General features: G+C 36.6%; 1 protein-coding gene across 4 annotated transcripts in view; it reads right to left on the bottom strand.

Annotated features, from left to right (window-relative positions):
- LOC150080630 (nephrin-like) overlaps positions 1 to 17,079 on the bottom strand; it is a 382,937-nt gene that overhangs the window by 65,153 nt on the left and 300,705 nt on the right. For all 4 annotated transcript variants that reach the window (XM_090381105.1, XM_090381106.1, XM_090381107.1 and 1 more), the window contains exon 12: positions 11,258 to 11,316. In XM_090381105.1, the coding sequence (XP_090237231.1) occupies positions 11,258 to 11,316 (59 nt within the window). The remainder of the gene's footprint in view (positions 1 to 11,257; positions 11,317 to 17,079) is intronic.

The raw sequence follows: 17,079 nt of genomic DNA, 5'->3' as shown, positions 1-17,079 counted from the left end.
CAATAGAACTCGCGCCTGGAAAGTTGCTGTATATCTGAGGAGGCTCTTTCTAAGTTGATCACGGGCCGTTAGTGCTTTATGTATCTTTGGCTACAATGATGCCATGCCGTATAATACAGACATCTATCTGGAATATCTGTAGGAGGGCGATGATACGATCTGCAGTGTCCCGTTGTCCAATTGATCAGCCCTTCATTCGAGATAAAAATGGAAGGACAATTTTGCAATGAATAACATCGATAAAACAAATGATGTCTGGTTTTATTCACTATATTTGAACAAATGTTTTAGTGTTTTTTAAATTTTAAAGCATGTGAAAAGATGGGTTGCATTTACAGAGAGAGAGGTATTATGTGCATAATATATATCCTATTTAATTTCATGAGTATCTTGGAGTGTCATTTCTTATTTATAGCTTTCGGTGAATCGTCAAATTAATTCTTAAGAATCGCATTAACGTTTTATTTGATTACAGAGCTCTCGTTACTATAAGATTCAAACATTTAATTCTTATTTAAAATATATTTTTCATACTTTGTTGCTTTCAAATTAGATTGTGTCTCTATTTGTCATTAACTTTATAATCATAAAAGGCTGACAGTTTTTAAACACACAATTTTTCTGTAATAATCATCCACGATTATGAAAACTTCGTTCTTTTCTGCAGTATTCATTCATTGACACGAAATAGAATTTAGCATTGTCTCTATAATGCATGATGTTTAAAGCGTAATACGTTATTTAGATTTTCAAGACCTGACTGAGTTGGAGTCCCGTCAATGACGTGAGGAATTTTGATGGGCCTTTTTCAACAACGTGGCTGAGTTAGTCGTTCTCAGGTGACGATAGTGGTTTTTTCTCCCGAAAACTTGGGTTTTTCGTCCAGCAAACAGAAAATCGACCACAGAACACACGCAATTTACAGACTGCATATACAGAGCAATATGGTCGTAGTCGCTAATGCTTCTAAAACCCAACTACAATAACAACATATTTAGATTTTCAAGGGTGTATTCAGTACTGAAGAGAGATTTTGAAAATATTATGCATTCACTAAATTTAAGAAAGCAATAGAGTTCAAGAGTGTGCCAAGTAATAATTCTCCTCTTTATTTATTATGATCGAAGAAATTTTATTTTAGAAGTAAACTGTGCTAATGCGTGCATCAATATTTCTTTTTTTTTTCCTGTTCGTGCATGGCAATTTCGAGAGCAGTTGCAGCACTTCCAGAAGATGGTAAGAAAGATGTGAAATTACTGGCTTAGTGCCATAAGTTAAGTGATGAGAATTTGTTTGCATTATAAAATAATGCTAATTGTCTAATAAGAATCCCAGAAGATTTTAAAATAAGGCAAATAGTAAAAACAATATATATTTTGACATTTTTTGCGTAATCATATTGTGCGTATCTGAAGAGAATTAAAGCAAATGCTTTAATTCTCTTCAAATAACTCTTTAACTCTTCAGATACGCACAATATGATAGGCTCTTGAAAATATGCCACAAAAACTCCTATAAAAATATATAGCCAGCATATTTACCTTAATTTTAAATATGTAATCAAATGAAATATTTTTTTCCACATTTTTACATACTGCTGTATTAGATTTAATTAGGGTTTTCATCCCGGAAACAGCAAACCGTCCACATAACACGAAATTTATCAATGCTGTAATAGTACATTGCTAATTTAACGTATTTTAATCTTTTTACACATTTGTTTTATAGTCTTAAATTCATGTTATAATTTCGTTAATAGCTACTATTGAATATATGTGAAAGAGAGTTTATATTTTGAGTCCTATAAAGTTGAATATGTCTGTGAACATATGTCTTGAAAAAAAACTGCATTTCCAAACATACGAGGGTTGTTCAATAAAGAATGATTTTTTTACAACATACATTTATTAATCATCTATATTTTAATGGTTCTTTTCAAAATATTTTCCATTTGGTGAAATGCACTTAATCCAACTTTTCTGTGGTTCTTCATAAACATGGTGGAAGCTATTTTTGACATGCGTTTGAGAATCGCCTCCGATGTTTTTACAACTTCTGACAACTGGAAAGGTTTTCCTCGCAGCTCCTTCTTTAACTTTAGAAATAAAAAAAAATCGCAGGGTGCAAGGTTAGGGCTGTAGGGTGGATGAGGAACACATTTGACATTAATGCTGGCTAAGTACTCAATGATAATATGAGCAATTTGAGGTCTCGTATTGTTGTGGTGAGTCATCACCCAACTGCACGCAGTTGGGTGATGACTCACCACATGGTGGGTTGATGACGTTGTGGTCGTTTGCGCCGAATGTGATCCGCAAAGTGTGCAGTACAATTCCGTGGTAAGGTTCTGTAACAGTCTTATGACGTGGCATAACATGCTGGTTAACCGTTCGACTATAACCTTTCCTGCAGAAACCACAACTTTTGCTTTTTTTTCGGTGTTGGCGATGATTTAGACTTCCATACAGAGCTTTGTTGCTTACTCTCTGGATCGAAATGATGAGGCCATGTCTCACCCACCGTAAGGCGTCTCCGTGGCCAGGTGGGAAGGAGCAGCAGTGCAGATTAGACCGGGGTTCGAGCCCGTCATCACCAAATACGGAGGATGCGGGAAGGTCAGGGAATGACCACCGCATATCCCGGAGTAATATGGCCTTAGTTGCTAATGCTCCTAAAAACAAAATAACAAACAAACAATCACCCACCGTTATCACCTTGTGCAGAGCCTCACCATCTTCAGTAACCAGCCTTTGAAGCTCCTGACAGACTTCCATGTGAGTAGTCTTAAAACCCAGTGTGCACAAAAAAGAGTCATATGCAAATGTCATGGAGAATACCGTGTGTGCTTCCTATTGATATTCTCAACATCTCTGCCAGTTGCCATGTTGTTATACGACGGTCTTCTCTCACGTTTACAGAAGCAATGTTTATGACTTCTGTGGTGACAGTAATGGCTGCAGCTCCAGGAGCCGCCGATTTTTTAATTGAATCACGTCCATCTTTAGACATTCTAAACCTGCAAGTTGTGCTATATGAAAGCGTAAATTAACCATAAGCCTCTTTTAATATTTCATATGCTTCAGCTGAAGTTTTCTTGGTTTTCTTGAGCTTTTAAATATTTATTTTTTGAAATAAATATTCAAAAGCGTATTCTGCAATAACAACAAGAAATAAATCCCGAGATATAGCAAGGTGCAATATCTCGGGACTTATTTCTTTAAGCTCATAATGAACAAATAAACTTGTGTCTGCAAAGGTATACTATCGTGTAAAATTTAAGTTTTAAAGGTTTGTGTTAAGCACATTAAAAGTGGACATATTCAAAAGAAAGATTAAACAAAATATTGTTTTCGGGTATTAAACTGAAGAGCAGGATATAAAACTTCACAGAACGAGAAAACCCTCTTTCATAAGTTACAAGATTTTATGAAACATAAAAACCTACGATCTATAAAAGTCATTGATAACTTATATCCGAAGTTTTAATATATTTCAACATTGGGACTGTAAATCCAGATGTTGGCGCCTAGTGAGAAGGTTCTTTTCCATTCAGAGAAATCTGTGAGAAAAGAAAATGTAGAACTGGCAAATGCCCAAAAATTGTTCTAAGAGTTTTCATTCGGAAGAAAAACAAAAATTGTAGTAAAACTGCCGATTTGAACTTGCTGGATACTTTCAAACTCCCGGCTTTCCAATTCTCTATTGTGCCTTATTTCATTTTTCTGCAGAGGCAAAAACGGCTCCAGTTACACACGTGATAAATAAAATATCTTACGAGTTGGCCAATATATTTTAATATAATGTCTTTCTTGAAGAAGACCATTCTAGAAGAAATGAAATTCAGGTGCTCTTGGTTTGTAGTTGTCAGTTACGTATAAATATCTGTCATTGCATGCAAATAAGAGACAGCAATCTAAACTACTTTGGACTATTAGTAGCGTAATAATTTCCTGAATACAATGGCAGAAGAAACAGCAGATGAAATTAAATAACCTGATGAGGAACGACTACTGGTGTAAAGATTAAAGCAAGCGTATCCAAAGAAGTAAGATAAAACTGAGAATAGCATGGTTAGAATACTATTCTAGTATCATATTATGGACGCCTAACAGACTGTCGTTTGCTTACATTACATGCAGGCTGATGAGCGCTGAAAATGCATTCATATGCATTTGGCATCCGTATAGGTATGAAATGAGCGATGTTATGAATGTGGACAAATATTGTGGAGTGAACTGTCGTTCGGTTTTTGCATGCTGCTATTCGTTGAAGGAGAGCAGGACTACCTTGAAAATGAGTGTTCTAGCTCCATGAAAATATTGAGACACGCATAGATATTTCAGTACAATCACCTCGGCCTTCAGCCTTTGCGACGAAAACTCCTGGATTTCTAATCCAATCGAAATGGAAGTAACTTTCATGGGTTTTTAATATTTTTTTTGTGCTGTGGCTGTTAGTCAGTTTCAGGCAAACTGACCAATATCTCGGTTGCATGGTTTTCCTCTCTCGTACAGTTGGTATTATAATCACCGTCCTTTTCACACTAGGTGGAAAAGACCCGTGTTCGAATCCCGTCAATGACGTAAGGAATTTTTATGGGCCTTTTTTACAACGTGTCTGAGGCGAGGTCTCAGGCGAGGGTAACATGGGTTTTTCGTCCATTAAACAACAAATCAACTATAGAACGCATGCAATTTACAGACAATATCTACGGCTCAATATGATCTAAGTTGTTGTTGTTGTTGTTCCTAAAATCCTACAACGGACCAGCATGGTTTTCCTCCCGGAAACTGTCTGTTCATCTAACAAACAGGCAAATCAGTCATGGAATAAATGTAATCTGTAGATATAATACATTGACACCTTATGGCCTTAGCTTGCCTAAGCAAAAAATAAAAATGACAGCAACTGCAGACATCGTTTTTAATATCTTTAAAATATTTTATATTTAAGATGAGTATTTTAGATTTTCAGTCTAGTTCGCTGTAATGGAACTCCAGTCTCTTTGGACCACTGAAACGACATCTGCCAGAACCAAAATTTTCAACAGTTAAAAATGGTTATAGGCAGCAGTGGTCGGGCTGCAGTTGCTTGACTGTAATTTTATTTATTTTTTTCAGCAGGTATCCATTCACTGGTTCACAATTTGAATAAGAACCAAAATGATGTCGATTATATAAACAAACAAAATAATGGTATGATGCTTCTATATCTGATTTTGTAGTTATTTCAAGTACCTCACGTGTTGTTTATACTTTTATATTCGTTTAAGGGTAGAAAAAAGAAACATTTCATCCATATCACATCCTTTAACGTCGTCGAGAGAGAGAGAGAGAGAGAGAATAAGTAAAGCTAGGTATTTCAATGGAGTCGCTTAAAATCTCATTACTTTCTCATCTATTATTAATCTATTAGACTCTAAGAAAAAAATGAATAAACAATACTTCCACCGATGAAATGAGATTTTCAATGATTAGGAAAGAAATCACGAAGGAAGTATTTGTGAAGTTTACGAAATTATAATTTTTCATCTTCTAAGAATTAAGGATTTGAATTTTTATGCATTCTGTGTAAGCAAAATTCTGAGAGGAAGTGAATCTGTTACGTTTCTGAATGATTAACTAAAGAGCCGCTTTTAATACAATTTGAAATTAAAGCGGATCAATACATGCGAATCTCAGCTAATGAATACTGTCTAACTTTAGAGAAATAAGTTAATGCTACTTCTGTGCACTTTAAGCTTATAATTTTCAACGTTACTGTATACAAATTTTACTGCCTTTGTATTTTTATTTACTTGTTATGTATATATTCAAAAAAATTATTGCAACAACAAACATAGACAGCGAATCACTCAGACCTCCTGGAACGGCCATCTTTATTGGATTTATAAATTGTAATGTTATACTTTTTTTTTAGACAAGACTGAAATCGGCAAAAAAAACAGAAAAAAAGGATTATTCAAAAAGAAGAAACACACCCAACGATATAACGGTTGATAATTGGTATAGATACCTTTTATTGCGTTGTTTTTGCTAATTTATATCAATGAATGAAAGTATTTGACTGTTTTATTTTACTGGAACGTAGAAAGTGAGAGTGGCAGTTTGCATACTTGAAGCCAGTTCTCAACCCGGTATTTATGATAACGTTGCAACAAAAAGAGAATGCAGCTGTGTAGCAAGGCTTTTTTAATAATAAATAATTATAAATTTGCTAAGGTCAATAGGAAATAGCATTGTTTTGAGAGAGTGAGTTTGGAACCGAAGCCATTCTTGTTTATTTGAACTACTTAGCACTCGTGGTAACAGCTACTATTACTCTCTCAGTCTGTTCTCTCTTGACTGGCACAGTGATTACAATCGATCTGTTCCACAAGTGGAAAAGACCTGAAACAAAATTACTTCATTTTCCCTCTTGGTATATACAGATTTTGAATAGATTTCCTGCCGAAAATTCTGGATTTTCATCCAGTAAAACAGACAAACTTGCCACAGAATAAACATGCAATTCACAGATTACATCTTTCTAATGCCTGTGAATTGTATGTTTCGCGACTTGCCTAGGCTGCATTGCTCAGCGAACAGTCCGGAATTTCAGCAGATTTAATGCTTCTTGATATACAGATTAAATGATACTTCTCTGTCTCTTCGCGCTTATACACAGTTAGTTTCACCCCTATTTTCAATCAGCTGAAAAAACAGAACCGGACGTTGATCATTGGTTCCGCTAAATGATATAATGCACACAAATCAGCATTTTCAGCCCGTTCATTCGCCTAACGTTTCCTGTAAGGTTTTAAGAGCATTAACAACTAAGGCCATATTGCTCCCTATACTGTCTGTAAATTACGTGTGATCTGTGATTGATTTTCTATTTGCTGGACGAAACACCCAAAACATTTCCGAGAGAAAAAATCATGCTACTCTCTCCTGACACCGACTAACTCAGCCACGTTATGAAAAGGTCCATAAAAATTCCTCATGTCATCGATTGGGAAGCCAACTCGGGTCTTTTCCACCCGGTGTGGGGAGGACGGCGATTCTACCAGGTGTGCTACTACGAGGACAACGTTTTCTCTAATGATAGAAACAAAATTACTCCATTTTCCCTCTTGATATATACAGATTTCTTTACTAGTAGGACGAAGCTTCTCTCTCTTAATATTAATGTTGTATAGTTTCCAGTTATGCGGAACAGCGTACAATTGCAAATAGATACAGTGCGTCTTTAATACGATAAATAGTGAAACATATATAGTCTATATAAACCAAAATTTATTGTCTAATTTCGTTAAATATTATATGAATTTCATCCTCTCTCGCGCTCTCTGTGGAGTTCGAAAACTCATCTATATATAGCCAAATTGCATAGAGGCAAAGGTTTTATTTAAATGTCTTCGTCATCTGCCTTTGGTGCCGCCTTGCGAACTGTGACAATTAAAATCTTCGATTTTCTTGCTTTTCAGAGGATAAGCGAAGTGTTAGAATCTTATTTGAATTCTGTGATTATTACTGAACATACGAAATTACACCAAAGGAATGTATCAGAATGGAATTTGGGTCTGCTCAGAGCATTAGATTTAAATACTGTAGTTTCAGTCAACTTAAATATTGAAGAAAATTTTTAGCATCAGTTGGACGAAATTCTTTACTCCATATAAAATTAGCGTAGCTGAGATAAACAAAAAAGTCCATTTACCTTAGAAGTTCAATGAGAATTCGAATACATTTAGTAGATTTACAATTCTTGAATTACACTTGATTAAAAGTACTAAGATTACTAAATGAAAAAGGGGGAATATTATTGAAGGAAATAAGATAAGGATAATCGTCTTATAATCAAAAACATATCAGAAAAACACAATTTCTAGAATCTTTATTCCAAAGGATAAGCGAACAAACAATTCATCACAGTTCTCATAGACACTCGTCACCATTTCGCTGAAGCCTCTGCGATAAGACAAAAAGCTGGAACAACGAACCAAATCTAATACCTTTGTTCAACGATATTCGGAAAGATGGATTTACTCAACCCAACAGGAAGAGGATAAAGTGCCATTACTTTCTTGCGATCCTTGTGTGAGATTACGTGGATGTGAGAGTCATTTAGGAAAAAAAAAGCCTGCAGCAATGATAAAATAGCGTCTTGACAAATCTATTTGTCGCAAAAAGGAACTATTTGAAGATAGGACCTTGTGCTCGTGACAATACGAAAATGTTGATAGCCATACAATGACTTTGCTATTTGATTGTGGAAACAGATGCTTAGAGGATATTTGTCTTTTTATATCATAAATGAATCATTAAACTTTTCACGTTGAACTGAATTATTTATATAAACTGCAATTTTAGATATAAAACAATGCGGTTATTTAGCTTATAAATTGCAGTGAATTTTTTAGCTAGGAACCGCAATAAAAAAGAAAAAAAATATATATATATACATGCAATGCACGTTGCTTATTGTGATCATGAATAATTATCATTTGTTTTAATGTTTTCACTTTAAGAAGCTCCGATAAGACGTATACTAATACATAGAAAAACAACGTTGGTTATAATCAGCGCTTCGGTTATTGTGGTTTACGCATGTGCAGTGGAAGTGATACGTAACGTCCCGATTTGCTCTTAAATTTCGACACGACCTTGCGTGCCTCACTTCTTTTGCTTCTTACAGTTCGTATGGTTGTCGGTGTCTTTACTATTTGAAATACAGCACCGCACCCCAGTACGAAACTTTACAGAAGTGACACCTGAGCTGCTTATAGGTTCGTAGGAGTTCAAATTTCAAAAATTCAGATCAATATTCAATATTATGGAACTTTTGAATTGAGTAGTGGATGCAGGAGACCAAACTATAGAATCGTAGAGGGCAACCGGAGATAGACCCTAGAATATATTGAGTTAAGAGGCTTGGACAATAAACTGGGGGTAAGTTATTTTTATACTCTCCAGAGGGTTGTAAAGTGGTGCGAAAAAATGAGTTATTCATCCCAGATGACTCTTAAATCTGACTGGTGGGTGACTCTGTTTAAAAGGAAGTTATTTCTAGGATGACTGTAATGTTGCGTTTTTCTCTTTGTTTGAAAAAGAGATTTAGGCCGACCTGCTAGAATTTAACTCTAAGTTTAAGGTGAGAAATCTGGCATGTGGCAGCTTGTGATATATGTAAAGCATCTTGGCTCTCTTTTGAGGCGACGACATCCCGAGGTCGTCTACATAAGAGATAAATTTCTTATGTAGCGACAAGGGCTGCCGTCAAAAGGGATGCAGAACACTTTCTTCGGGTACACCTTTTTGTGGTGTTGTTGACTAATGTGCTTGAGCTAGATTAAAAATAAGAGATCAATATCGTAACAGAATAGATTAGAGTTTTTGAAGCGCATTAGTCAACAACGTCTAAACAAAAAGACTGTTTTAAAATTAATATTATACAAAAGCAAGAAAATGCACTTTTCAATATTTTAGGGTGATATTTGTGGAAAGTCTGTAAGCTCAAGATTTATTCGCCTTTTCATCTGCCCTCGTGGGTAGCACTGTGATTATAATCATCAACTTCCCACACCGGCTGAAAAAGACCTAAGGAATTCGAATCTAGTCAATGACGCGAGAAATTTTTATAAGCTTTTTTCACAATGTGGCCGAATTAGCCGGTCTCAGTCGAGGGTTGCATGCCCTTACCCGGAAACTCAGTATTTTTTTTTTTCATCCAGAAATAGTAAACCGAATCGAAAATTACACGCAGTTACAGACACTGTATACTGACCCTTAGTTGCTATGGGGTATCATTATTTTGTGTCTGTTAGAGCTAAAGCTCAACAACTCCGTGTTGAATAATAATGAATTGAAACCGGGTCACTTTTTATGGTTTAAATGGTCCTTTGTGCTTGGCAGAGGAATTTATAATATATACATAATGTAAGAAACAAAAAAAATCAAGATTAAAATTAAGTTTTTGAGCTAAATAGCAGTTACTGTGCCTTTTTTTTGTCGAGGTAGAGATTAGTAATTTCGTAGTGCAATTTCTTTCTGTTACAAAGCTTCAAAGTATCTATATAAGATACATCTGATATGACTGAGATATGTATTCGTGGTGTTTTATAACATGTGGGCAGCACTTTCAGGATCGATTGAGGATCAGAAAACAATGAAAAGAGTTTAGATAAACGTGCATCTCATTCTGAACTGTTAGGGAGCTATGGCTGTTTGAATTAAAAAAAGTGGCTATAGAGTTTTCAACGGTAAAAAATAAATAAGAATAAGCAGACAGATAAAGTGTTTATTCATACTAGGTACATGTTTTATTATTCTTATTTATTTTTTACAACTAAAAGTGCCATAGTCATTTTATGACATTCAAACAGCATTGCTCTCTGTAACCATTCAGAATCAGATGTATGTTTATATAAACTTTCTTCGTTGCTTTCAGGTCTTGAATCGATCCCGAAAGTACGTTATTAAAAATGCGAAACTTTGTTAAGAAGAGCCGATGGTCCTGAAAATAATGGTTTGATTATCCACACAGCCATCTCTGCAAACAGTGGTCGAAATTTGACTTCGACAGGTGCAGGTAATATGTTTGCTGTTGTGTATATTTAGCTCTTCTGTGATAGAGCTGAATCTTAAAAGCCCAACACAACATTATCGAAGACTAAATGTCGTTTGTGGAAACTGTATGAAAAGTATCGCTCTGAGGAGACTGGTTGCACTTCACACTTTGGTCAGACAGTTAAGCTTGTGTTTAAAGAATTCTCGGAGAAGGGTACTTAACGAAGTGAATCGGGTTCTTGTTGTTTGGGACCATTAGTAGAATGCGTAGGGTTCTCATTGCGATGTATGAACTATCATTTTAGATAGTTCATTACTTGTACTGTGAAAATTCTATGGAAATGGATGCTGCAAATATAACCACAGGCTAGTAGGCTTGGGAAGAATGACGCTACAGATTATTTGGCAGAAAGGGTTGTGATCTGAGTCCCGAGGAATGCATTTGGGATGAGCTGGAATTGCAGAACGGAGCTGGGTCTTTTATAATTGATCAAAAATATTCCCAAGTATCATGGCTCCCAGTAACGTGACCCACACTACCATTCTCCTGAATTAGCGCGAGAATTCAATTAAAAAGGTGGGTGTTTTAAATAATTTTAAGAATTTAAAGTGCATTTCTATAATAAAAATCGGGAGACAGGGAAAGTAAAGGAGAAAATAAGAGAGTTTTATTTAAATTGCACTTGGTGCAAAAGTAGTTCACTTACCTCTTCTCCCGACTTCGGCTCACATGGTTGCACCGTAATTGTCACATTCACAGGGGGAACTGAAAGAAATGGTGTAATAAATATACTGTGGATGATATGATATTTAAATAGCGTATTACACTGATGAAAGCATTTAAACATGATTTACAGCAAATTACGATTGTGTATATGTTTAAAGAAATTCTTATAGCAAAGAATGACATGTATAAGAAAAATCTGCATAACAACGTGCAAATTAACTCTGCAGCGACGAATCACTCGTGTAATTTTTTGAAATAACACCCCATCTTTTCAATGCCTTTTCCAGGAGAATTCTAATTATGCATTAGCAGGACCGGCTTCATAAAGTTTATTGTTGATCCATTCTTCGTCAATGCAACTTTCCCAAATCTGTTGGTTGCAGAGCCTGTTGTAGCTCCGAAGGTGGAAAACGCAGTAGAATGTGGATGAAGTGCTTGGAGTACCAAAAACAGTACTTTCCTGAGTACATTCCAAAAAATGGGAAGAACCAGACAGCGAACGGCAGGCAACTAGAATGCGAATTTCTGTGATACAGGAAGACGCGTCATTTCAGATTATGAAATCGTCTTAGTCAAAAAGGGATTTATGCCCATCGGCAAATGCATTGCGTTCTATTAAAAGCACGTTAATATAGAATACGTTCCATACTCATTCGGAAATCATTCTTGTTCTAAATATTATGTTATAAAGCCTAAAAGTTTCGTTGTTTATATCTGTATTGTGTAGGCTAAAAAAACTGGAATAATTTGCGGGTAAAATCCTAATCCTACACAAAGATCGGCTAACAACAGCTGCCATTGAAGAGAAATTTAAATATTCTTCCAGTCATCGACGGGAATTGAAACCAGACATCTCCGAACGAGTAGTAGATGTGACACAAAACTTAAGTCTTTTTATGTCAACTTCTGTCTAAGGTGCAATAAGAAATAATTGCTGACAATGGCGCCACTCATGAAAGCGTCCATTGTTTGCAGTACATCTCATGTGGGACCTTGTGAAAGAACTGTAATTTTTCTTAACGACTTCAAAGCAATGCATAATAAAATGAGGCACGCGCCACCAATTATTCAAGAAGCATTCTTTTTCATTTAATAAAAGTAGAGGAGTTTTTCATTGAGGGAGCGCGCCGAATCTCGACTGGTTATTCGACATTTCATTTTATTATTTTTTTAAATAAAGAAAAAATGGCAGCCATAGCAATACTGTTCAAAGTTAACATTTTATATCATAAGCGTGTATCACATAACGCGATGAAAAAAAAGAATAGAGTTTGTGAATTATGAGGAACTTTTTTTTTGTGGGGAAGGGAGACGCCTTCAGCTTCTTTAAATATAGACTTGTTGCGAATTTTGTTCCACATGTCTACTCAGTATGTCATGTCATCATGGTTGATACAATCTTCCTTCTCTCCATGTGAACAATGATGTTTAAGTCATGTATAAAATATGAACAGTGGTAGGGTAGGCCCCGAGTTCCAAGCGATATTAGCGACCACAGCGCCTTTTCATAGTGATTAGCTAGTACGCTTAACTGTTAATACGTTTCTCCTGAGTTTTGCAAGTTCGATAACTCCTGAGTATTATAATTAAATAGATATATTCAAATACTATAACCCAGAAAGGAAAGCCACCTTTCTTTAATCCCACTTTTATTTTTAATTAATACTAACCCTCTTCTTCGCTTGGGTCACTAGGTGGTACCGCCTTGCCCCCACGTGGCGGGGCTGGTAACCTGGGAGAAAAAGACAATCTCCCATGGCCAAAAAAGAGTATATCATGAGTAAGTCAAACTCAGACTTGGCTGGGCTGCCAGACGCAACCCAAATATCTAAAAAGAAAGATGATTCCACAACAGGAACTGCAAATCGTCAAAAAACTTAGCCAGGGACCTACCCAATTCGAACTTTTTTGATCATCCACTCAACTGGTGAGAATGCAGTTGACAAACTTTCACCATTTAGAGTTCAAAAGGAATTGGAAAGTAGAGTTGGATCTCCGAAATCCGTAAAAAGATTCAGGTCAGGAGACATTCTCATTGAGACAGCTAATGCCAAATATTCTGAGCGACTTCTGAGAATTAATTTCTTTGCAGGACTACCAGTAACACCCCACATATCACTGAACACCTCTAAAGGAGTGATCTCAGACTGGGACTTACTAGATGTCTCTGAAGAGGAGATTCTAGAAGAACTCAAAGAACAAGGAGTTATTCATGTCAAGAGAATCTACACCAGAAAAGATGGCAATCTGATCCCTACCCGCAATCTGACCTTGACCTTTAATACACCGAATCGTCCATCATCCATTAAGGCCGGATATCTGTTATGCAATGTCAGACCATATATCCCAAACGGTGTTTCCGATGTCAGAAGTACGGACATTCCCAGAGAGCTTGCCGGGGGATACCTACTTGCGCAAAGTGTGGTTCAGTAGAAAACGATTGCGAGAACTGTAATGCTCCTCAACCAGTATGTCCGAACTGCAAAAAAGATCATCCCACTTATGCTAGAACGTGTGAGCGCTGGAAAAGTGAGAAACTTATTCAGAAATATAAAACCAACCTATCTTATCAAGAAGCAAAGAGAATCATCTCACCACCAAATCATGCAAACAAACCTACGTTTGCCCAAGCCACCAAACAATTTCAATCAACCTTATAGCAAACTGAACTAACAGAACCCCCAAAAGAGTCTTTCTCGAACGACGCAAAATCACTGTACAGTGCAACTCAAACCCAAGCATTCAATACGCCAATTTCCATACCACTCGAAAACCTCCACACCCCGGATCAAGGACGCAAAGGAAAACCTATCCTAACTTCTAGTCACCAACAAGATATGGACACTAAAGAAAAACCAGCAGATGACCCTGTCCTACAAATTTTTGTTGAAGAAGACATGGACACAGAAAGGCCTTCCTTCCCAAAAAAAGATAAAAACAAGAGTGAAAAACAAAAAACATCAGCAACACGAAAACGCTCGGAAAGTCTAACAAGAGATAAATAATGAACAGAATAATACAGTGCAATTGTCGTGGATTCCGTCTAATATCGATGACTTATACGATCTTATCTCTAAATATTCACCAATATGTCTGTGCCTTCAAGAGACGTATTTAAAACCCCAAAATACACCAAAACTGTTTCAGTATAATATTTTTAGAAAAGACACCCAATCAGAATATTGCACATGGTGGTGTAGCTGTTTTAACAAATCCACATATTCCTACCAAACAGGTCTTACTGAACTCTCCCCTCGAGGCAATAGCAGTCCGTGTTGCTGCTGACATCCATATAACAATCTGCTCCTTATGCATCCCACCAAGCTATACCTTCTAACAAAATGATCTAAATAATCCTATAGCTCAACTCGCCACACCTTTCCTCATTCTGGGAGACTTAAACGGTCATCACGCTTTATGGTGTAACAACAACAACATCAGTCAAAGAGGAAAACTAATTGAACAGTGCCTAGACAATAAAAACCTCCTTCTTCTAAATGACGGTTCACCCACATACGTTCACCTTCCTTCAGGAACAAGTACTGCAATAGACTTGTCTGTCTGTTCAGCAACCTTGTATCCTACTCTTAATTGGACGATAAACAATGATCTATTACATAGTGATCATTTCCCCATAACAATTGAATTACTAAATAAGCCCTCTCATCATCCTACTAAAATTCCATAGTGGCTCACTGATAAAGCAGATTGGCAGACCTATAAAAAATTAACTAAGCTTGACTCTGAAATAATCCAAAATTTCACAAGTGATGAAGCGGTTGACTATGTCACAAAAACGATATTACATGCAGCAGAAAAAAACATACCAAAATTCTCTTCAAAATTACCGATACACCCAAAAATATGGTGGAGTGATAAATGCCTTGTGGCTAAAAAAGAGCAAAGCTTGGAATATTTTTCGCCGGAGTTCAACTGCAGCCAATCTCATTCAAAATAAGCGCGCTAGAGCAAGAGCGAAATATGTTAGAAGCTGCAATAAAAAGGCTGCTTGGATCTGCTTCACTTCAACTATCAATCGCAACTCCTACACATAAAATTTGGAAGGCAATCAGAAAAACGAGTGGCAAATAACAAACGAAACCTCTGCCTATCACGGAATGGAGAGGGCAGAATGTAAATGATCTTGCTGGAATTGCCAATATACTAGGAGAAACCTTTTCCAAAACATCGGCAACAGAAAGTTATACACCGACCTTCAGAAGATTCAAAACAAGTTCAGAAAAAACAAAAGTTAAACTTTTCTTCAAAAGGAGATGAACAATACAACTTACCTTTTACCATCCACGAAATGCATAGAGCCTTGTCAACATCTAGACGCAGTGCTGTAGGACCAGATAATATTCATTATTCGATGATACTGGAACTAAGTACTGAATCATTAGTCACTTCATCTATTCAATATACTCTACCTGGAAGATAAATTCCCTAAACAATGGCATCATGCTACGGTCCTTATCTTCCCTAAACCGAGTAAAGACCTAACAAAGCTCACTTATTACAGATCTATCGCCTTGACCAGTTGAATTTGCAAAATACTTGAAAAGGTGGTGAACTGTCGACTGATCTGGTACCTTGAAATTTTCAATCTGCTACATTCTGCACAATTCAGTGTTCGATAAAACAGATCTACACTAGATATACTAGTAAGACTAGAGAATTCCATTCGGAATGCATTCCTCAGATCGGAACACCATGTATTGGTCTGCTTTGATAAGAGTAAGGCCTATGATTCCACGTGGAAGTATGAAATACTCCGTGAATTACATCGCCCTGGACTTCGGGGTGACCTCCGATTTTCATACAGAACTTCCTATACAAGCGTACATTCCAGGTTCGATTTAAAACCTCACTGTCCCAAGTATTCTCACAAGAAGAAGGAGTTCCTCAAGGCTCTGTACTTAGTGCTCCACTTTTTATAATTGCAATAAACACCATTGCTGAACAACTTCCAAACACGGTTGATAAGGCACTGTTTGTAAATGACCTTAGTATTTCTTGTCATGCGAAAAACGTGAACACTGTCGAGAGACAGTTACAAGGGGCAATAAATAAGATCAGTACATGGGAACAAACCAATGGTTTTCAACTTTGTCCTCAAAAAACGTTGTGCATCCATTTTTAACTTCACCAAATCCAGAACTACAACTGAATGGCCAACCAATAACAGTTCATCCCAGCATACGGTTCTTAGGAATCACTTTAGATCATAAACTCACCTTTCTAGAGCATATTAAAAGACTAAGAATATCCAGCCAACAAAAACTAAATATCATCCATATTCTCTCAGCAATAAAGTGGGGGGCGCCTCCGTAGACAGGTGGGTAGGAGCAACAGTGCGTAGTACATGCCTCTTGATTAGACCGGGGTTCGGGCCCGTGACCACCAAATACGGAGGATGCGGAAAGGTCAGGGAATGACCACCGCATATCCCGGAGCAATATGGCCTTAGTTGCTAATGCTCCTAAAAACCAAAAAATAAAAATAATATAAATAATAAAGTGGGGAGCTGATCGTCTTACCTTATTTTAGCTATACAGAGATCAAATAATAAGGTCAAAACTTGGATATGGATCACCAGTGTATAGCTCAGCAAAACCTAGTGTCCTTCGCTGGCTTGATCCTCTTCATCATGGCGCAATACGCATTGATCTAGGAGCATATCTCACGTCTCCAATACACAGTCTATATGCTGAAGTTCACGAACCCCTCTCTCTCTATCAGAAGGCATTATATTATGCTATGCATATAAAATTAGATCTATGCCTGAACAACCAAACTGGT

The sequence above is a fragment of the Mastigoproctus giganteus genome, chromosome 9 (assembly GCF_048544385.1).
Source record: "Mastigoproctus giganteus isolate SK-2022 chromosome 9, ASM4854438v1, whole genome shotgun sequence".
NCBI classification, from domain to species: Eukaryota; Metazoa; Arthropoda; class Arachnida; order Uropygi; family Thelyphonidae; genus Mastigoproctus; species Mastigoproctus giganteus.
This window is presented reverse-complemented; position numbering and strand designations above follow the sequence as displayed.